The following is a 22,905-nucleotide window of genomic DNA, read 5'->3' on the forward strand; positions in this document are numbered from 1 at the left end:
GTTATCTGGTCTAGCTCTCCTTTATGAAGCGCCAAATGGTGTCATTTTGTTTTGTTTCGTGTTAATTTGGACTTAGAACACAAAACTACCATTTCTGTTCTAGAAAGCCAGAACAGTAGTTAGTGAACGTCTTTAAATAATTAGTACTTTGCTAAACCAATACTTGTAAGTTTATCTCATTTGCTGTTGTTATTGTGTTGCTATCTTCACTGTCATTTTCTTCCCAACGGAATGGAGCTTCTAAATTGGGTTAGACTGTGGGAGAGCAATATTTTCTCTTGATCCCAAACTGCAATTCTTAGGTGTGTTCCAAAGCAACTGTATGAGAAACTTGTATTGTTGCCTTCAAACTCAGCTTATACAACATACAGCATCTTCCTCCTCAGGGATCTGGTGGGTTTTCCCTGGGTGTCACTCAAGGCTGAGCATGGCCCTCTGCCTTCTCACTTCTCCTCCCCTGCCATTACCTTCCCTCTCCTTCCATCATGTTCCTCTCCTCTCCATCTTTGTGATTTTCCTCTCATTCCCACCCCACACAGTCCAGCATCTGCTTGGGAGTCACATAATAGACAAGGCTATGGCCTCCACTTCTGGACACCTATGTCTGAACCTCACTCAGCTCCACACATCTAGTTGTGACATTGAGCACATCTCTTGGCCTCTCTCTACCTCGGTTTTCTCATTTGCAGAACAAGCGTTATAGGATTTGCAAGTACGAGGTGTTTGTAATAGTGCTTGGAATATAGGACGTGCATAGGGCACGTATGGTGTTATTGTCTATAGGTGGATCATTATCTACTGTAAGGAGTGAGCTCAGCCTGGTGAGACATGAGCAAAAGCAACTTTATTTTATCTCACCATTGCCCTGGCAGATCCACTCTGAACCCATTCCTCTCCTTCATGAATAAAATTTCAAGCTATTCCCATAGCTTTTCCAGGCACTCTTGCATAAGGAAAAGACTAAAATTTTAGACTCATCCAACTTTTAAATGTCTTCCTTCCCCCAACGTGGACATGAGAGATCTATAATTTCTAAATATAGGGGATAGGAATATTTGTTAGTTTCTTCTCTTCCTCCTGCTTTTTACCCACCAACTGATTGTGTTCCTTCTAAAGTTGCTGTGAGGGTGACAGGAGAGGGAGAGGAGAAGGACAGTGAAGAAAGGTCTCACCAGACTGGTACAGTTATGGTCTGGCATCTGTGATCTCCGGGGATGGCAGGTTACAATGCCTAGGGTTCTTTCCCTATGGGACACCAATGATGGCTCTACAGAGACCCATTGCGGGGGAGTTCTGTCACCTCAGGTGCTCTGAGGAGTCACTGGTTCCTCAACTGCCTGCTCTCACCTTCCCCATGTTCTGCTTCCTGTGATGCTAAAATGAGATGGCATCACCCCAGCAGGAAACATTCTTCAGGGAGACTCATGTCTGGTTCCCTTCTGCACAGTCCAGATTGAACCCTCATGAGATACTGCACCTATGTTCAGCTATTCTTTGCGAGTAGCTGAATCTCATTGGGGCCCTTTCTCCTCACTCACCCACTCCAACCATCTCTTTTTCATGAGTGAGCTGGATATCAATTCCTGTTTCCCCAAATCACTGACATGTCAAGCACCACAAATTGTGACCTTGAAGCTATCCACCTTCTATTACTTGGCTTGCAAAGAGAGAAGGCTCCTTCCCTTCCCGTAGGAGATAGGAAAGGAGAAATACTGAAGGACACTGGCAACTTTTTCTCCCAACCCAACAGAAAAGTGGGCAAAGGATATAAACAGGCAGTTCATAGAAGAGGAAAACCAGTAAGCATGTACTATACCAGTAAACAGAGAAAGGCAAATTTAACCAAACCTAAGATACAATATTTACACTGAAGCCCAGCAAAGGTTAAAAATACAGATTTGGTGAAGATGTCAGGGAAACATAAATACTTACACTGTTCATGTGAGTAGATACTGATGGAGTCTTTTCAGAGAATGATTTTGCAGTATTTATTAAAATTTAAAATCTACTTTTTGACCCCACCATACCTGCTTCCAGGTATCTGTCCTAGAGAAACACCAGCAAAACTAGCCAAACATCCAAGGCATAGAAGGCTTATTATTGCCTTATTTATAATTTTTAAAAACTTGAATGTCCATCAAAAAGGGACTAGCAAAATAAATTATGATGCTTCCAATGAAATGGATACAAGCAAGTGGTAAAGAGATTAAGCTGTAGTGATTTGTGGAAAAGGTTTCAAAGACATATTGTGTGAAAAAAGCAGTATAAAAATTAATATTAATCATGCATTTATATAAGAAAATGGAAAAATCAGGGATATTTCCTTGCATACATACATTCATGTTTGTGAATTCATAGAAAAAAGTTAAAACCATTTCAAACTGATGAGTGATTACTTTTGGAGAGGGATCTGAAACCAGGGGAAGCAGGACCAGGTAAGACCTCCACAATCACAGCAAGAGTATGTTACATGTGTGATAACACATAATTTACGAAATAATTTAAAATATAATAAAATTAGTGGAATTGCTAGAGGTGATCTTTAATTTAATGTCGTCTCCAATATACCACTCTATATTGATAGCTGGATTTACTAATCCTCAGAAGAGCCTATGAGAGCATTCATCATCTTTAAGCAATATTTATCATATTAAGGATAGTCTTCTATAATAATTACTCACATCTAAATGTCTGTTCAAGCAATAATTAGTAAGTCTTTGCTGTGGTTGTGAGCTTCTGAGATGACACATACAATTATGCTTTTCAGATATAAACCAGACAGACTTCAATGCATAGAACCTTGACTTATTATAATAATAATTAGATTTGAACTGATATGGTAATATGCATAAAGAGAGCTACAACTAATATTCTCTGAGGAGTAAATATTTTATTTCTGGCAGTTGGTTTTATACACTTTAAAATTCATTTCACTTTCAAGTAACTGTCAGCTGTTCTTGAATTATGTATAGTATAAACATGTTTTCCTTTATGGTGTTTATTTTTAAAATCATCATATATGTGTGTTGTCGAATCACATGACTTAGTAAAGATAATTCTAATTCTGAAAAGATTAAACATGAATGTTGGAACCATTAAGTACAATTACTGTAATGTTACTTCATTATTTTCCCTATTTAGTACCTACATGAAAATGGGATTGTCCATCGTGATCTCAAACCAGAGAATCTTCTCTATGCAACTCCAGCCCCAGATGCACCCCTCAAAATCGGTGAGGACATTTCCTAATGTCTCATGACTCCTTTCCCAGAGTAGAAGAAATTTATTTCATGCAATTTTTAAATACTGCTCCATCCGGTTTTGCCTCCATTTAATTTCCTTGAATATTTGGTGTCTGTAAAGGAATAATGCATTATTTTGGAAGTTTGTGTTCTTTCTGGAATCAGTACCTAGGAGGTGCTCCAGTGCTGAACACAAAGGAAACGTAGTTTGTAGAAATGGCAGGGACTCCAGGGGGTGATGGTATATTTTGTAGATAAGTTTATAGAGAAGAAAATCACAGATAACATAACACTTCTTTTTTTGTTACTTTTTATTCCACAACTCAGTTGGAGCTTAATTTTAGATATTCAAGAACTTTGACACAAAATGCTTAGTACATATTCTTGAATTTAGGGTCTGAGTCACTTGTTTATGTGAACAGAGAAAATTGAGATCTGTATTTCCCAAAGTACACTCCACAGAACACTGGTTCCTCAGCTGAGTGAACAGGGGTAACTACTGTAATTCCGTTTGTGGGAAATGGGAGTTGTTTGTGGAAGTGCTAAGGTTGGTCAAATAAGGTAGGAAATGCCAACTTAAACACGATTTTTTATTTTTGCAGGACTTCCCAGAACTTTAAAAATGCTAATGTGTAAACTGACATCTAAATTAGTGTACTGTGAGGTTTTTCCCAAACCTTATTTGACTTTGAAACCTTGTTTTTTCTACCAGTAAGCATTTTGAAGAACTACAAAGATGAACTTTGTGAAACTCCCATCTGTTCAAAGGGTTCCTTAAATCAGCATTTTAGAAAAAAAGTATACATATGTTAAATGCTACTTTCCAAAGCAAATCTTCATTTGCAAATAATAATAATAAAATTTATTTTATATGAATCCTCCTTTAGTAGATCTGCATTAAGTCCTGTGAAGGACATTGCTCTTCTGGTGCTGGCCTGTGTAATGTTAATCTGATCAGTTCACTGCATTAGAAGTGTTAACATCTTTGAAAATTAAGTTATACATATCATAGAAGAGCTCAGACAACATAATGTGCTTTATGAATGCAAGAACTCAAAGAAAAAAATACCAAAAGCCTGCTAGGCAGCCGTCCTGTTCTTATAATCACTCCTGAAAGGCAGTGAACGGCGGGGAGACTTCCATTTCCTTTGACATCACTTTCAAAGATTTTATCCTTAAAGAAATTTCTTTAAATGGATGGATAGATATAATTTAGACAGGAGAGGCTTTCTTTCTGAAGGACTTCCTGCTGCTTTCCCTGATAAGGATCAGCACCTCCGTGGAAATGTGGGTTTATCTTTGAAGTCTAAAATGGCATCAATTCTGCACCTGCCTCTCTTGAAGAGTGGCCTTGAATGGTTTCCTGATGTTTCCTGAGTGAGAGAGATGTAGCCCAGCAAACAGACCATAATGGTAGCAACTTTGGTAGTGTTTTATCTAGGTAATATTCTGAGGAATAAATAAAAAGAACTTTTGCCCAAAAAAAGTGTTATATCTCTCATATGAGAGTAAATCCTTATCCATCAAATATACTAAAGAATGACATTATTTTGAAGCAGAATAAATGTTTTGATATTTCTGTTAATTTCTTTGACATTCATGAAAACCTAATTTTTTATTTTGATTTTGTCCAAGTGATTACTAATTCTATATCACCATATTATACTTTAGAGTTACTGTTTATAAATCTAAGAATTAATATTAGACAAAATGTATCTATTGCAACTATTACTTCAAGAAAAAAGCTTATTTGCTAAACACTAGGGATTATAGAGCATAAAATGTATTTGGGAGTCATGTTTTTCTCAAATTTAGAGCAAGACTTGAATTGGTATTATTATTATTATTTTATTTTATTTTATTTTTTTAGTTCCCTCTCCCATGTGACTGGTCCCCTTCTACATATCCATCCGTCATCAAATACAAAAACAAATAAATCTGTTTTATTTTGAATAACAGAAATATTCTGTCATCTTATAAAAGCTAAGAAAAGACTTGTTTCATTAAATGTTTCTCTTGTGTTGTTAGCTGATTTTGGACTCTCTAAAATTGTGGAACATCAAGTGCTCATGAAGACAGTGTGTGGAACCCCAGGGTACTGCGGTATGCTCTTTAATACTGATATTTACTTTTATTGTTATTTGAAATCGATTTTTACTTCATGATCTAATTTTCTAACTCCTAATATCTCTATTTAAAATGCTTACAATGTGATGTGAGTCTCCATGAGGAAGGCGTGTATAAATGATACTTAGACCACCTCTTGTTCTACATGAGGGGTTCAATGATGTTGGTTTTAGGGCCCCCTTCTTAGAAAAGCAGGGAAAGAAGGAGCCCTAGGAAAAAGGACTGGGTGCTCTGCACCTGTCTCCTGGGCAGTAGCTACTCTTGAACCCACTTCGAAGCAGAAGGACAATCATCAAGAAAGAGGGCAGGGAAACAACCTTATTTGTGGTTGGAAATAGAGCCATGAGTCCTCCTGTCACTTTCCTTGTTTGCTTTTACTTGGGAGGGTGGGTGAGGAGGGAGCGTGTCATTAATTCAAAGGGCGTATAGGATAACAGTGAGATTGGGGTAGTCCCTAGTCCTCATTGATGGCACTCGCCTAGTCTTATTAAGATAAAGGCTTCAGGTGGGGTTGCCCCGCCAGAGTCCCCCAGTCTTTAGAGATGGACTGTGTGACAGTCCTCACTCCTAACAACCACGTAACTAACTTATTTTAACAATGTTTGAATTCATGCACATCAGACTATAGAAGGTACAGTTAGATATCCACTGAAGCAAATATATGATTGAATTCACAGAATTTTAGTGCTAGAAGAAGCTTTAAAGTTCATTTGCTAACTTTCTCATTTTGAGTTCTAGAGTATGACTTCCCCAAGATTCCACATCTAGTTGTTAGTGGGTCAGAGATGAGAATCCAGGTATCCAAGAGCCTAAAAACAGATTTATACAATTCCCTCTTCAAAAAAGCCAATATAGATAAATCAATATAATTTTCCTTCATAGAAATATTTATCAGTTATTATTTACATCTTAAAATGTTTTTGTTTTGTTTTGTTTTGTTTTTAGTTTTTTAAACCTCAAAAGTATTACTCGGTCATTGCAGGAAGTAAAAATCCAAGTATGTGTAATCAGTATTAATAGCCTTATGAATTCTTCCTCATCTTTCTCCATGTTTCCATATTCACATATGGAATTCACATATTCACAATAAACTTTTTATTATTTTGTTTTTACCTAGTTAATTTCCCTACTGAATCTAAAATATTATGTCCTTGTAGCTCAATTGTTCATAGACCCAGTAATTACACAGAATTAAGTATACCTGTCTTTCTATTAAATCTTTACATTGTGCCAAATATTCTTGTTCTGGACCTTTAACTCCTTAGCAAGAGTAGTCTACCAATTAGGAGTAAATTCAGAAATCTCCAAGTAACTGTGGCTTATGGAAGATAGAAGTTGATTTCTCTCATGTTAAAAGTCTAGTGAAAGGCAATCCTGGTGGGTTCTCCAGGTAAGGCTCTGTGGATCTCAGTGGCAGGGGTCCAGGCCTTTTCTGTCTTGCTCTACCGTTCTTTAGCATGCTTCCTCACAGTCCAAAATGGCTGCTTGAAATCAGTCATTACATCCACATTCTCTGTGACAGGAAGGGGGGAAGGGGAGAAAAAAGGGTGTACCTTTTCATTGTTAAATAGACTTGCTAAAGCTCCACATCACTTCCACTTCTATCTTATTGTCCAGTACTTGGTTACAGCCTCCATACTACCAGAGTGAGTCTTTTGGCTGGACATGTTGCTGCCCCAAATGAATTCAGCGTTCTGTTACTAAGCATAAGTATTTCATTAGACCGCTCACTATCTCTAGCACAAACTTGAGTAAGATTCCCATTACCGGGGGGGGGGGGGGGGGGAGATTTTTAAATTATACCATGTTCCCTATAGACATCCTCTTGTTTTACATATATAATTTATATATATAGCGATATAGATATATAGATATAGATATATATTTATGTATATTTATGTATAGTTTATTTTCCTTAGAACCGTTAGCCGACAACCTGTCCATGACATCTAATGGTGCCATAGATATTTCCCCTTTCTCTAATTCATGTGTCCTTGTCATCCTCCTATATTTCTTTCATGCCTCCCGATCTCCAAGGCCATAAAGATAAAAAAAGAACCCCGAATTTTGTACCATGTGCCAAATGGGATTGCCCATTTGTGAGTATTAACTGCTGACCAATCAAAAGTAGCATTGAAAGAGAATTGACAAAAGAATGATAAAACAAAGTAAGGATTTCCCAAAAGAAGAAAGCTGATGGGCAATTTAGTAATCATTATCTAAGTACAAACACTGAGTATTCCTAGGAGGTAGGTAGGTTGGAGCATTTTTCTGAGAACTAGCAGCCCTGAAATGGGAAGATCAGGAAGAGCTTACAATAGCCATCTCTAAGGGTCCCTTCTGTGACTAAGAGATGGCAGCATCCTTTTAATGGCTTTGATAATAGTGACAAGAGCAGCTCTTTCCTGCAGCGTGACAGAATAGCCATTCTATGAGTGAATGATTCATTCATTGATAAAATGAACATTGAATATCTAAGAGGCTCTGAGATTCAAGAGTGAACACCATATGGTCTTGTCCTTTAAGGATTTCATGGGCTATTAAAGAAAAAATACCCATATACAATAAATCAGTTTGTGTTGATAAGTTGTAGTTTTATCCAAGCTAAAGGCCTAGGTATTCAGAGGGGAGGGAACAATTAATCCTCCCTAATATTTGAGCTGGACTCTGAAGGTTGGATAGGAGTTCAACAAGTGAAGAGGTAGCCACAAGGCATTCTTTGCAAGTAGGCAAAGGAAGAGAAAAATCATAGAGGAGTGGTAGCATCTGGCAGATTCAGGGACTGTTGGTTACTTTGGCACTTTGCACAACTGCAGTATAGATATAGTTGGACTTGGAAAGATACAATGGACCATATTTTTAAATAATCTATACATCAGGCTAAGGAATTCAGATTTGCTTTGGTAAATAGTAGTGATTGAGCAAAGGTTCTTAATCAGGGCAATTATATTTTAAAATCAAATCTGTATCTTACAAATATCTCGACAATGTCATTATGACAGATGGTTTTGAGGGAAAAAAGAGAGACAAAAGAAGACAAATTAGAAAGTGATTATAAATTCTCTTTCCTGTCCCTCTGATGTCAGAAATGTACACACAGAATGCTGTCACTCCCGTAAACAGCTTCTCAGAATGATGTATTCGATCTGTTCCTACATCCATTTTTTTAATATAAAATGATAATAAAAATACTAGTTCAGAGTCTTGTCCTTGCCATAAACAGACCCTTCTTACAGATAATGCCATCGAATAATGGAAGCTTATTTTCCACTTACTATTCCCCCCTGCCAAAAGTACCCACACTACTCTCACTATCCCTTCCCCCACCCCACCCCCACCCCCGCCTAGAGGTTAGGGACAGGATTTTAAGGATACACCTGTATATAGTAACACAAAAAACACTGGAAAGGCTGAGTTAGGGAAAACAAGGTCGCAGTCACACCCAGGGCACAGGAAGTGGATGGCCTAGAGAAGAGGCAAGATGCAGAGTTTAAACGTTTTTGTTTTTGTTTTTTTTAGTTAATATAATAGTGAATAATAATAACATATAGTAATGAAACAATTAGACTTTATAGGCAAGGCTGAAGCCCCTTTGAGGTTCACTCAGTTCTAGCCTTTCCTCCCTGCAATACATGTAAGTGCCATCATCAGTTTGGCGTGTCCCTTCTGAGAGTACCTAGGTGGGGAGGAAACTGCCCATTTATACAATGAGCTGGAAATGAGACTGGTGGGAATCACTGTCGTCCTACAGAAACCATGACTTTACACACAGACTTTAGTTTTAACTTGAAAAGGTATCTGAGGCCCCTTCAGTTGACAGAGAGGAGACGTGTGAGCTTGTTTTCTTGCTCATTGGAAGGGTGATTACACTCCAGGTCAGTTCTCCTCATGTACACGGGGTCTAGTGTCTACCTTTAATGGAAGGCTTTTTCAGTTACATCTTTTGAGGGAGTGGGTGTTTATATTACACCATCTGTCATTTGTCAGGAAATACAAAAGTGAAAAGCCATCCATTCAGTCTCATTCATAGAACCTTTGCCCTAGGCTATTAATAACAGAGGGTTCTCCTATAAGTGAATTGCAAAAGAAAAATCACAGATGCTGTATGTTTAAGCAAATACTCATTATTTCCTGGGAAGTGTGCCCAGTGGAAAATAAACTCCAGGCCAGAAAATTAAAATCTGTGATCCAGATAAATGAAATCAATGACTAGTGTTCTGAAATAGCCGTGAAGAGATTCTCCACATCTTGTTATTGCGAAAAGAAATAGGTCTCAGAAAAAAAAAAAAAAATCCATTAGGTCATGACTCCCGATAAATAGGCCACAACGTATGCAATATTACTACCAAATGTCTTGACTGGTTTAACTATTTAAGACTGGAAGTCTGCGGGTGTTCAGCCTATCAATGCCAATCACAAAAACAAGTAAAGCTGTGAGAGTAGAAAAGAAAACAATATGGTAAAGGGTTAGGTAAAAGAGTATTTCTGTATAATACTGATTTCTAATTTACTCATAAGCTTAGTTAATTAAACTATGTATGTTCATGGTTCATATTTCTGCCCATCTATCCAAATTCAATTTGCAGGGTCTAGAAGCTCTTCAGAATTGATTTTCTCTTGGCATTTGCCAGAGTCCCATTGGAGTGATAATCCTGTGTTGTTTCTGCATTGTTATATTTTAAAGAAATAATTTATTATGTTCACTATACCAAAATTAAAGATAATTTCTCAATAGCCTAGAGTCAGACAGAAGGGATTTCTGTCTACATGAACACATACTAATATGACCAATGTAGGAAAATTTAATGTAGTAGAAGGAAATCTAATCATCTAAAATATAAGCTTTCAGAATAGTTTCATAAAAGATGTATTTTGTTCATTTCTAGAGGACTAAATAGCTAAGGTGAAATAACAAGAGTGTCAGATTATGTTGGTAATCTAACTGGCTAAGGGATGATCTCACCTGAGAGCTAATTAAATACCCACTATGGTGACTTTCTTTTTACAGTGAACTTAAGAGAAAACAGAAGAGTACATAGTAAAATGTCAGTTGCATGGCCTATAACATGCTTGATGGGCTGATGTGTGTACACAGGGCTCCTGTGGGGTTAGTGGACGATGGGCAAGAGCAGGGGATGTGAGAAGAAGCAAGCAGAGAATGCTCAGCAGGTGAGTAAGGAGTGCCTAGGTCCATCTCCCATTGCTGACCATGGCCCTTCTTTCTCCCTAAGATAGGCTGTGTCTGCAGCCACCATATGACTGTCCCAGGCACGCTTGCAATGCTTGATCCGTATGAGCACATGCCAGGTAAAGGAAAAAGTGGGGCTGGGGATAGATACACGAGAGGTGAGGAAAGGCCGTAGCTTATCTTGGTCTTGACCTTGCAGATGACAGGGACTCTGCTGGTGGAATGCAGGCTGTCTTGGAAGTTTTAAATCTAGAGGAAAATGAGCCTCTCGGGGTATTTGTATTGATCTGGTACTGACCTAGACAAAGTGTATTCTGTGGAACTTTAGTTATGTACCTATTCAATTCTTTTTTCATTTAATAAATTATTTACTGAGCTCCTACTATGCACCAGGCACTATTCTAGGTGTTAGGGATATAACAATCAATAAAACAAACAAACAAGATCTCTTCTTTAAGGGTGGTACATTTTAGTGAGAGAAGGCAAATAATAAAGAGAATGATTGTGTCAATATATAGAAAGGTGATCATTCCTATAGAGTTGGGAAAGAGGATAGAAAGTGTTGGGACAGGCTGACCAGGGAAGGCTTCACTCATGAGGGAGCAGAAGAGCAAAGATTTGGAAGAGGCAGGGAGAGAGCAAGCCATGCAGATTCTATGGAAAGAACATTCCAGGTGGAGGGGACAGAGCACACCAACCCTGAGGCAGGAACACAGCTGGGTGTCTATAGGTTGAGGAAGGACACAGTTGAGTGAGGTGCAATGATAAGGGGAGAAATAATAGGTAGGAGGGGGACCAAAGAGCTCCAGTTGGCAGGATAGAGTTCACATTTACTGAGATAGGGAGGATTTGAGGAGCAACGGGGTTGGAGCTTGTTGATTTTGAGATGCCTGTTAGATATCCAGGTGGAGATGACATGTGGGCAGAGGGTATATATGTTTGAGGTTCAGGAGCAGGGTCATGTCTGTTGATATAAATGGGGGCTCTGTCACCATATAGATGCTATGGAAAGTCATGAGACTCCAGGGAAGAAGAAGAAACAACCCAGACTGATCCTGGGGCAACATCACCAGTAGAGGCCAGAGAGAAGAAACCATGTTTATTATTCATAGAACATCAGATAGTGGAGGAAGCATCACTGGACAGAATTAGGAATTACGAATGGGTGCTGCAAGGCACAGATATGGGGCACAATATACTCAACAGTGTTCTAGCATCTAAAGCTATCAGCAGAAGGAGGGGCTGCCTCCCTGGCTCGGGAAATGGTCCCAGAGGCTGACTACTGACCCGTGTCTCAGGATTCAGGGGAGCAAGGGGAGAGGAGACAGAGTGTTGCTCATTTCTGCATCACCCAGCAGATACATAGTATTTGACATTCATAATATTACTTCACGGTCTGTCTATATATATTTTATATGTGTAAACTATGTTGAGGATTATGGCAAGCGCTTCATTTAATCCAAGTTAACCAAATATATTCTGACCTGAGACGGCTTATAAAATTGAGTCTGAAGAGATTGTCCTTCCGCCTACTTTTCATGTTCTCTTTGGCTTAGAAACAGCCTTTTAATGTGCTGGTCATCCTTAACTTCTGCGTCCCCATACCATAAATCATTCTCTGTCCTTCCCTCTTTGTAACTGTAAATGACTACCTAAGGAACAGAACCAGCTGTGCCAGAGAACTCACTGTGCTAAGGACTCAGCTCTATTATTACCCATGTGAGGGCGGAATGCAGGGGAGAAGTGGTCATAGGAAGGGTGACTGATGGCAAGTGGGAAGGAGACTTGCTTAAAATGTATTCTTTGGGCCCTGAACACCCACAGAGTGTTCCATTTAGAATGTTGTCACAGATAGGATATGCACAAAATAAAAATATTTTGAGAGAATTATTAGTGATAATTACAATAAGATTTATAGCTCCATTAGAGAAAAACATGGTATTTGCCATACTTAACAGAGTTCGAAGTCCGTGTCCATCACTTTATATCTGTATCTCCATATCCAAAAGAGACTCTTGCATGATGTTAATATTAGGACGAGTTCAGTTTATTTATTGATACTCCACCTCCTTGTAGAGGCAGATTTTCAAAAATGAATACCTCTTTGCTGTCCCTGGGCCTGCATCCATCACAGCTTTGAAGTGAGCAGGAGACTCAGTCTGATTAAGATTCGGAACAAATAGTGATTGCTCTAAGATGGGAGGGCTCTGTGGGATCATAGAAAAGTGAATTTCATAGACATAAAACTTTCCCAGGGTAATAAAAATAGGTTGTGTTTATTTTTTCCTCTTCTGAAAGTACTTAGGTGTTCTCAAATACTTGATTTTCTCTTCAGGGTATTATTTAAAAAATAAAAAGTAAGATGGGGAAAATAAACAGGCTATCTTTCTTCACCCATTTATAAGATTTATACAAAGAGAAGTATCATGCAATTCGTGTGGCAAGGAAGACTTATTTAAACAGCTTTAATGAAAAAATACTAAGTGAGAGATGGATTGACTGATGTTTGTAGTGTAAAAGATCAAGAGCCCAGGAAAATGGAAAAGATGAGTTAGGTCATGAAGTGTATCCCTTGAGTTTTAAAATATCCTTCAAACTTCTTTCTTGCTCTACACTACAAGTCATAGATACCCAAAGTGACGGAGGCCCCACATGCCTCCTCAGCCCTTCTCAACCTCTCACACCATGGCATGTATGGAATCAGTAGTATTCTGAGAGTCACTGTAGTAAACTGGTAAGGCTGCTCCTAGCCAGAGGCAACTCCTTCTGGAAACATGTCAACTGTATCCCAGTCTGATTCACCCCTTTGTTACAACACTAAGCAAAATGGCGCCGGGACATGACCTGTCTTCTCTGTTGTCAAAGCAAAAATTGCACTTGACAGGGCTTAAATGTTGTGCACCGTTCTCACCAAATATCTGTGACACCCTGACAAAGGACCACACATGGTACAGGTGCTGAGGAAAGCACAGAGTAGGGTCTGCCCAGCTGCCTGTAGGAAGCTGCCTGGAGTGCATTCTCCTCTGGGTTCCTCACCATGTTAAGAGCAACAAGGGGAGAGAATTTCCAAACACTGCTCTTCTCCTTCTGTTAGATAAATCCCTTCCTCAGTGCTCACTCCTCAGAGGCAAAGTGTAGAGAGACTTCTAGATGCTGAAGACTTGTGCTCTAAAGAAAACTCAATTCAAGACAAGACTGTACAGTGAAAAGCTCCACAGTGGCTCTCCCTCAGCTGTAGGAGGGGGTGGAATTCTGCAAAGTCAGATTCAGGCTTTAAGATGAAAATAGATTTGTTCCTCTGTGTTTTGAATCACTAAAACAAAAGCATAGGAGAGAATTTAAGAAGAAATAAACAAACAAACAGAAGCCCTCATGTCCTGGAATCTGTAGTCTGGCCTCTGCCTCACAGGGGCTCATCTCACAGGGACTTCACTGTGCCCAGGGCTGTGCTCCAGCCACACTCAGCTCCTTGGGCACCCTCGCTCCTGCCCGCTCCTGCCAGCCACAAAGTCTCTGCATGTGTGGCAGCTCCACCCAACCCGCTTCACTCTCTTTCCTCAACCACTGCCCTCTCCCCCTTTGCCTGGTTAACTTCTCCAGTCTTTCACATCTCACTTTAAACTTTGCTTTCTCTACTCACCTTCCTTGATCTTTCTCACCAGGTCAGCCCTCTATTGGAGACACCCTCCATCCAAGCACTTACAGTTACCACTTTGTGTTTCTTCATGTGGCTTTCTTGATCAATGCCTACCTCCCCCACCAAACTGTAAGCTCCATGGTGGCAGAGACGTGTTCTCTGGAACTCCCCATTGCTCCCCCAACACCATCTAACATAGTGCCCATCATACAGCAGGTACTTAATAAATAGTTCATGGTTTGTTTAATGAGTGAATGAATGAACATGTGGATTTCACTCATCTTAGTCTCCCTGGGATTTGTCTTTCTCAGAAGAGTTAACAATAGTTTGAAAAAAGTCTTCTGCTAAAGAATGCCAATGTGTGGCCTTAACTCAATAGGTAGGAAGGAATTGACAAAATGAAGGTGCAATCCATGACCAAAATCATCCCTCTACTTTTCTCCTAGGGCTTTAGAAAAAGAGGGGAAACTTAGCCTCAGTGGCCCCTGTCAGAGTGTCATAGGGCATACCTCATACTTTTTATGTGGGACCATTTCGAGAACTAGTAACAGTGAGTTTATTTAATAAACTAAAATTCATCCCAGTCTGTAGATGGACCCTCAGTGTCTAGAAGTTTTAATGGTACCATGATCTTATTGAAAAAGCAACACTCTGAGGTCTAAGTGGTATGTTGGTAAATAAATATCATAAAGTTTGAATTTTTAATATAATTTTGATATTCAGTTAAAATTGCTTTTTAAAAAAGTGAAGGCTGGTATCTTGGCAATTCTAAGACCATTTACCACAATTATTCTGTGTTGGAGATTGGAGTATGAGCTCTGTAGCATTTAGTGTTAATGAGCAATAACACGAATGATAAGCTTATGAAGTGGCACAAAACTTGCATCCGCTTAGAAGACATCCAGAGAAATCAATAAAGGATTATTGACTTTTTTAGAAAAGAGGATTCTAAATTATTTTAAACACATTTTTAAAAACTGGATCACACCTTGAAATGATTTTCTCCCTTACTGTATTTTTTTGACTTATTTGTTTGGGCAGTGAGGTGAAAAGATATGTAGGACACCTGGAAGTGCTTATAGCATTAAAAGGTGGGCTAGCTGATGTCTTTTCCTGAACCAAGTTGGAAGTAGTCAAGTATTTCCCTCCTTAATAAAATCACAAATTTGTAGAATCCACCGCAAGGACATTTGATACCTAGGAGACCTGTAGCACTGGTATGCTGGAGCTTGAAATGTATTCTGGAAAGCTTCTGGCTCTTGGAAAGGGTTCAGACAGATTACAAGAGTATATTCTGCTGGTCCTGAAGTCAAGGTTATGATAACTAGCAACTGTGAAAATATTTAAGGTTTCTGTGAATGGGATCTGATTGTATCTAGATGCTTAGTGTTTGTTTCACCTAAGTTTTGTATTCTGATTAGTAAATATTATAAATTCTTTTTAAGAGAAATTTATTATGGAGGGCAAAAACATTCTATATTCCTTTTGTCTCAGTTAACCTCACCATGGAAAGTTTAGTGTTTCACACCAGGGGATTGCCCACATTGCAGCCTACCGCCTTACAAGGAACTAAGTTGCCTCTGGAGGGTAAGGTTGCACCCTGTGCTGTGAGGGGAGGTCAGATATTACCAGGTCAGGTAAGAAAACCAGATGCCCTAAAAAGTGGATTCAGAAAGAGTTTTGTTCCATGGTATTCACTTCATTTGGGCCCTTACCTGGGAGCTATCAAGAATGGCCAGAAAAAGCACCTGACCTCTGCGACAGGGTGTTCACCTCTGGACAGCACCGAAGGGAGGCTTGAGAGCCCTGGAGCCAATAGGATAGGTACGCCCGGGGCCAGCATACACAGTTGACACTCCGGCAGAGGAACGGGAATTCAGTGGAGTGCCTGTCCTCTCTTCTTGCTTAAATTGGCAGTAACAACCCCTCTACTAATATCACAGTGGCTAGTAGCTTCAAACTCAAGAGTACTTGGAAATTAGCTAATCCAATTCACTTAGGTTTTAGAGGTAAAAACGAGTCCCAGAAAATGTAAAGGACTCTCCCCAACAGATTTCTGTATGTCTAAATGTCAGTGTGGGACTTGACAGCACTTCACTGATGGGAAGACCTGAGTGGGGAAGGGCTAATGGTACTAAATGTGAGTGCATTCAGCTCCCTGACTGGAACAGCTCCCAGTGACACAGACAGCACAGCAGCCCTCCTGGAAGAGGCAGCCTAACCAGAGTTTCCTCTGAACCCTGATGAGCAAGGCATTTGCAAGTGGGCGCTCAGTGTTGAGGCCCAAAGGAACCATGTGTGGGGTACAGATTGCCCTGGAAAACGAAAGCTAACCTGAAGGAGTGAATGGTGTTGGCAACGAGCGTGCATTTTTCTTAATTATGTTAATTAAATTCTAAGAGGAAAATTTTCTAGGAATAATATGCCTATAGATGAGAAAAACTTCCTGGCCCCAGACACCATTCTTTAAAGGGTGCATCTTGCTGAATTGCTGCTTGGAGTGTTACATTGCACACTCTCGTTTCACTGTATGGGCTCTTCATCTCTTGTATTTTATGTAACACAGTTTGTGCAGAGAAGAGAATATCCTGATTGCAAAAGGATGGGGGAGGGGGGTAGTATGGGAAGACATCAGTGGAAAATCCTCTGTGTTCCTTCCTCTAAGTCAAATTCAGAGTTCCAGGAGGATAGCAGCCTTCCAGGGCTCACTTTAATGACCTACTCTGAATATGACATTTTCAGCCTGCAGATCGGGGATCCAGCTCCCTTGCTCTCCTGCCCCCTGCTGGAAGGAGGAGGGTGGTGCCCCCACTCCCAAAGCCTCCCTCAAGGAGCTCTCAACATGGATTAGTCAGCTCCTCCCTCAGAGACCCCACTGACATCTACAGCACTTTTGTTCAAAATGGGAACACTGAGGCTATAGGCCACTCTGGGGCTAGAGGCCCGAGCCTTATTTCTGCATGGATTGTAAAACTCTCACTTCTCCTTTTCTTCCTTTGTTAGGCAAACAAATAACACCTCCAATTCTTGGTGCAAACAGTTGGACGCAGTTAACTCTCCATTTTCACAGCTCTAAGATAATAAAAACAGAAAAGATCTCCTCATTCTATACTACAGGGCCGTTTGATGGCTGAGAAGACCTTCCATTTTCACCATGGTGGGCAGGGCTAATAGGAGCAGGCTCATTGTGCACGGAGAAGATCCCTTTCTCAGTTCATAATCCCAAACTGGGGACAGCTGCTCTCTGGGAACCTACATGTAGTTGTCAGTACTAAGACATGTGCCGGGCCCCTTCTAACACCTGTTCCAACCTTCCAGCATAGAGACTTCCCAGTCCTTCCCACTGTCCGCCCACGTCCCTACGCTGGTCCCTGCCCTGCATGCTGTCAAATACAGGTTTGCATGGATGCCCCATGCTCCCAAGAAGGTCTAGATCTCAAGGTAGCATAACTTGCATGTTTCCCCTTATTATGGTAAATTTGTGTTCCTTTTCTGCGTACAAAGCTCCCTCTGAAGTAAGGGATCTTTTATAGCAGAGATGCAGTTCTGTCTGATTCGAATGAATGTTCTGATGTAGAATATTAAAGTTAATACCTTTATTTTTATGCACCCCAAACACAGAAAGACTTTGATTTCTCCCATTAAAGTAGACATGAGGGTTTGTAGTCTCACACTTTGGTTTGGGGAGACAAAATTGGTTACAAAACTGTTCTGAACTTTGTGTTAATTAATTTCTTACCTGTTGCTTGTCATTGAGATGTAAATGTTAAATTTAAACTCCAATTTAACACAATATTCATTCTTTCTGCAGCACCTGAAATCCTTAGAGGCTGTGCCTATGGACCTGAGGTGGACATGTGGTCTGTGGGAATAATCACCTACATCTTGTAAGTGAAGAAAAGCAACCTCTATGTGTTCTATTTGCCTTTGCTGTAATATTTTCTAGGTACTGATAGTCCTCATAAAAAGCAAGACTACTTTTTGACTTTTGTAATTTTCTATGACATACTAAATGTAGCCAGTGATAGAATTTTCTGAAAATAAGCATTACTTTTTATTCTATAATTTCCTTAGAACCGGCACTTCTGTCCAGGACTTCTCTCTTTCTCTCTTTTTTTGTAATGTTTATTTATTTATTTTGAGAGAGAGAGGGAGCATGAGCAGGGGAGGGGCAGAGAGAGAGGGAGAGAGGGTAAATCACAAGCAGGCTCTGCACTGTCAGCACAGAGCCCAACACTGGACTCAATCTCATGAACTGTGAACGGAAATCAAGAGTCAGACGCTTAACTGACTGAGCCACCAGGCGCCCCACTGTCCAGGACTTTTCTCGGTCCCATTTTGCGGTGCAGTGTGTAGCAGATTTGGAGAACAATTCATTATTTGATGATAGTAATGAATATGAAACTCAAGTCCATCTATTAAAAACATGCTCTTATTTTACTTATTTGCATCTCATCAAAATACAGTATTAGTATTTAGTTATTAGTTATTTAGTATTTAGTTATTAGTATTGCTTTTTAAAAAGCAAGTGACTATTTAATTTCGTAAACAATTCCAGACTGGTACATTTCTTGTCAGCAATGTTTTTAATGCAATTTGCCTATCAATTTTGTTTTCTATTTGTGTTAGGTCCTCAAGGACCTTGAGTTTAATACCCTAAACTCAGAGAAACCTTTTCTCTGGTAGAAAAAAGTTGGGCTAATCTCTCGCTCTCTGGTATCCCCAACTCCATTCCTGAGCTCCTGGCTATGAATAAACAAAGGGTTTCAGGAAATTTGCCAAAGACATGATGGAATTGCAGAGGAATATGAGGGAGGTAAACAAGGACAGAGGAGTGTCTGGGAAGACTGCTGAAGAGAGGCTACAGAAGAAAGGTGTCAGTGAGTTCTGGAGTTTAACTTAAGACAAGCAGATTTGGTTGCCATTTAGAAGACACTACACAGTTACTTGTTGGAACCTACACCATGCAAATCTGTAGAGATTTTGGAAGGTATGAAAGAGAGGATATTAATCGGCTCAGGCTGCCATGACAAAATACTGCAAACTGGGTGGTTTAAACAACAGAATTTTATTTCTCACAGTTTCAGAGGCTGGAAGTCTGAGATCAGAGTGCCAGGAGGTCCAGTCCTGGTGAGAGCTCTCTTCCTGACTTGCAGACACCTGTCCTCTAACTCTTTCCTCACATGGCAGAGAAAGAATGTAAGCTCTTTGGTATCTCTTCTTCTAAGGACGCAAATCACGTCATGAAGTTAGCCCACCCTCATGACCACATCAAACCCTAATTACCTCCCAAAGACTCTATCTCCAAATACCATTGCACTGGGGGATTAGGACTTCAACATATGAATTTTAGGGAGACACATTTCAGTCCAGAGCAGAAAGAGGTTTGGGTGTTGTTGTTGTTATTGTTGTTTTTGAATTTAATAGTGATCTTAGAAAGTGTAGTATCTGGGTAATAAGGACTAGGAAGAGGGTAACTAGGGTACCCCCAAACAAATTAGTAAACTCTATGTTCACCTGGATATATTCAGTAGTCAGTAGCCAAAACAAAAAAGTTTAATAAGCAACCCATTAAATAGCTGTCTGCTACTGTGTAACGTCAAAAGATAGTTTCAGTGTTGAATTCTTTGTGTATCCAGAATATAGTAAAGGCTTGAAAAGCATTTGGAGAGGTAGAGAAACATAGTTTTTTCTTATGAAAGTGCAAAACTGTTAGGTAATTTTTTTGCCATACTAAGTGCTTAATTCACTAAAACGAATTCCCGAGGCCACATCATGGAACTCCTTCAGCTTACATTTGAGGTCACTTTTATACTCAGGAGACAGTATTGGCTCCTGAATTAGGCAGGTGACATATCACAGTGACGTGAAATAAAAAACTGAACTGCACAAATAATGAATCAGATTTGCCCCTAAAGTATCAGTGTGCCCACCCAATTGCAATTTCATGCTGAAATGTGATGGGGGGGAGGTGGTGTAAGCATTAAGGTTGTATAGGAACTCAGAGATGGAGGTAGGAAACTATATCACATTCACCCTGAGAACCTGAAATTTGGAACGAGTAAAACCCCATAATGTGGTCACTGAGCAGGGAAAACGAAGAGGGAAGAATGTGATTGTTGGAGAAACATCATAGCCCTGAAAATAATTTTAAGAGTCTGTCAAAGCCCCTTCCCCTGGTTCACTTAAGGTCATTAATTAGTAGGTGTTGCTTCAAAGTATGCAGTAGTAGCCTGTGACCACCACCACAGCCCTCCAACCAGGACAAGTTCTCCAAGACTGTGCCAGTGGACCTGTGTATCTCCTTTACTATAATTAAAAGTTCCACTGAGCTATTTTGTGCTGTGACCTTGCTATTTTCTAAGGATGACAGTAGACTAGAAATGAAGGCCATTTTGTTATTTCTCACAGAAGTTCTGGTCCCTCTACCTTTTACACCTAAATCCTTTGTGCCATCAGACAAAAGCAACTACTACAATGCTCAGGTCAGAATCAGACTCAGATAAGGCCAGAGATTTGAACTCTGTCCTGCATCTGTCCCACCCTACAGTTCTGCCCAGCAGCCTGGAGCTCCCCTGTATCAGACATTCACATGGTTGGCCTAACCCTAATGTCCTCTGCAACTTCCGTTGTCAGGATTCTCAAATATTTCCATTTCTGAAGGCTTTTTGTAGTGTGTGTGTGTGTGTGTGTGTGTGTGTGTGTGTGTGTGTGTTGTTCTGTGTCACAGTTCTTCCATTTTTGGCATTTTAGGCTGACATGACATAAACTTTTTACTTCTGTCATCAGTGCACAGATTTACAGATATGTTTGAGAAGTAAGAAAGGCATTTGAGTACTGTACCTTCTGAACTGTAATTTTTCTTTCTAGACTTCCAGAAGGGGAAACAGAAGAGTTTCCTAAACCAAGCCTGGAACGTTGGCTAATTTCTCCATGACTAACTAACAGTAGGCTATATTTTTCTAGTGTTGTGGCTGGCACTGGAGGGCCAGGCAAGGCTGAGCTGCCCCCTTGTGTGGACGTAGGCTCCCTTCTCTCCTTATGGGGGAGCAGGACTCTCAGTGCAGATGGCTGGCTGCGGTGGGAGAGGACACACTGGTCCGAGCCTCAGCACTGCCAGGCCTTTCTTGTCCTGGCTGGCTCCAGAATATTCAAAAGAGACAAAGACTCCCAATAGAACAGTCCCTGAGCAAAGGACATGACAAAATGCTTTTCCCTAGAAACCCACTGCATTAGAAAGCACTCAAACATTTCATGCTCTGCACCCTCCTGACCAGATTGAAAGAAGAATTTAAGAAAATGTTTTTTAACATGTTCATCCTTTCCCCTCCATTTTTTGTCCAGTGCAACTCATATCCTGGTAGGGACTTGTTTTTATAGTTTCCTCTTGATCCCTAGTGATTTCAGAACCTGTACCCATCCGTAAAGAGTGGAGGGTTTTTTTTTAAATTTTCTTAATATTTTTATTTTTGAGGGAGAGAGAGAGAAAGACCAAGCGCGAGCAGGGAAGGGGCATAGAGAGAGGGAGACACAGAACCCAAAGCAGGCCCCAGGCTCTGAGCTGACAGCAGAAAACCAGATGCGGGGCTCAAACTTGTGAACCACAAGATCATGACCTGAGCCGAAGTCAGATGCTTAACCGACTGAGCCACCCAGCTGCCCCTACAGTGGAGGCTTTTGGTGGTCTCTTTTCAGCAACTCACTTTTCCTCTCTCTCTTTAGGATGTTGGAGATGATTTTCTATTTCTTTCCCCCCACTTTTCCCGTTCACTTCTATGCTGACCCCCTAGTGGAAAGTGAAGGTGAATGTAGGTCTTCCAGAGATACAGAAGTGAGGGTCACACACAGGGCTGAGGGAGCACCAGCCCATTCATCTCTGTTGGCCCCATGTGTTCACTCTGTCAGGTTTTAAAGGGTCGTTTCCTGACAATAGTCTTAGCTCCTGTCTTTGTTCATCCTGACATCCAAACTGGTGTGGGATGGAAATCTAGTATACTTTACTCATTTCTATGGTGGAATTCAGCGAATAGAGCTGAGGAAAAATGACTGAAAAATCTTTTCTGTCTACCTCTTAATCTGTTTATTCTCAAAATCCTAATTCTTCCACTTTGTAATAAATTGGAACTTCTAATCAGTCCATCTTCTCAATTCCTGCTGAAAAGAAATCCTCAGAAAATCATTAGCATAGTGCCTGTAATAGTGTTAACAATTATTGTTATTGTTTTGTGTCAGAGTTATTGATGTTATTATAAACTCTTTGTAGAAATTCTGAATCGGCTTTGTACCTATTCTTACTTCCAGAGAGCATGATGTGTATTTACACAGCAAAAGTGAATTATAACGAGGCAGTTCCACACTCGTGCTGAGTAGACTGGTGTTCTTAATGGGAAGCTGTGAAAAGGACAATTCTGAATTACCACAAAAATTTGATGAAATGTATTTAGGCATTTAAAGACATTTTATTCCCTATCTTTTGTCCTTCTAGACTTTGTGGATTTGAACCATTCTATGATGAAAGAGGTGATCAGTTCATGTTCAGGAGAATTCTGAATTGTGAATACTACTTTATCTCCCCCTGGTGGGATGAAGTATCTCTAAATGCCAAGGACTTGGTAAGTGTGATCAAAACAAAACGAAGAACAATCCTCGTATTCATTTTTAATTAGTTAATGGGCAGTGTCATTTTTTAAAATTTGCCCCTCTTAATATCT

At 40.0% G+C, this 22,905-nt stretch overlaps 1 protein-coding gene across 1 annotated transcript in view; it reads left to right on the top strand.

Moving 5' to 3' along the window:
• The window catches only part of CAMK4 (calcium/calmodulin dependent protein kinase IV), a 225,476-nt gene that overhangs the window by 191,192 nt on the left and 11,379 nt on the right, over nt 1–22,905 (top strand). The window contains exons 7-10 of the mRNA XM_049647708.1: nt 3,142–3,232; nt 5,271–5,345; nt 18,006–18,081; nt 22,680–22,806. Coding sequence (XP_049503665.1) covers nt 3,142–3,232; nt 5,271–5,345; nt 18,006–18,081; nt 22,680–22,806 — 369 coding nt within the window. The remainder of the gene's footprint in view (nt 1–3,141; nt 3,233–5,270; nt 5,346–18,005; nt 18,082–22,679; nt 22,807–22,905) is intronic.

This window comes from Panthera uncia, assembly GCF_023721935.1.
Source record: "Panthera uncia isolate 11264 chromosome A1 unlocalized genomic scaffold, Puncia_PCG_1.0 HiC_scaffold_17, whole genome shotgun sequence".
Lineage (NCBI taxonomy): Eukaryota > Metazoa > Chordata > Mammalia > Carnivora > Felidae > Panthera > Panthera uncia.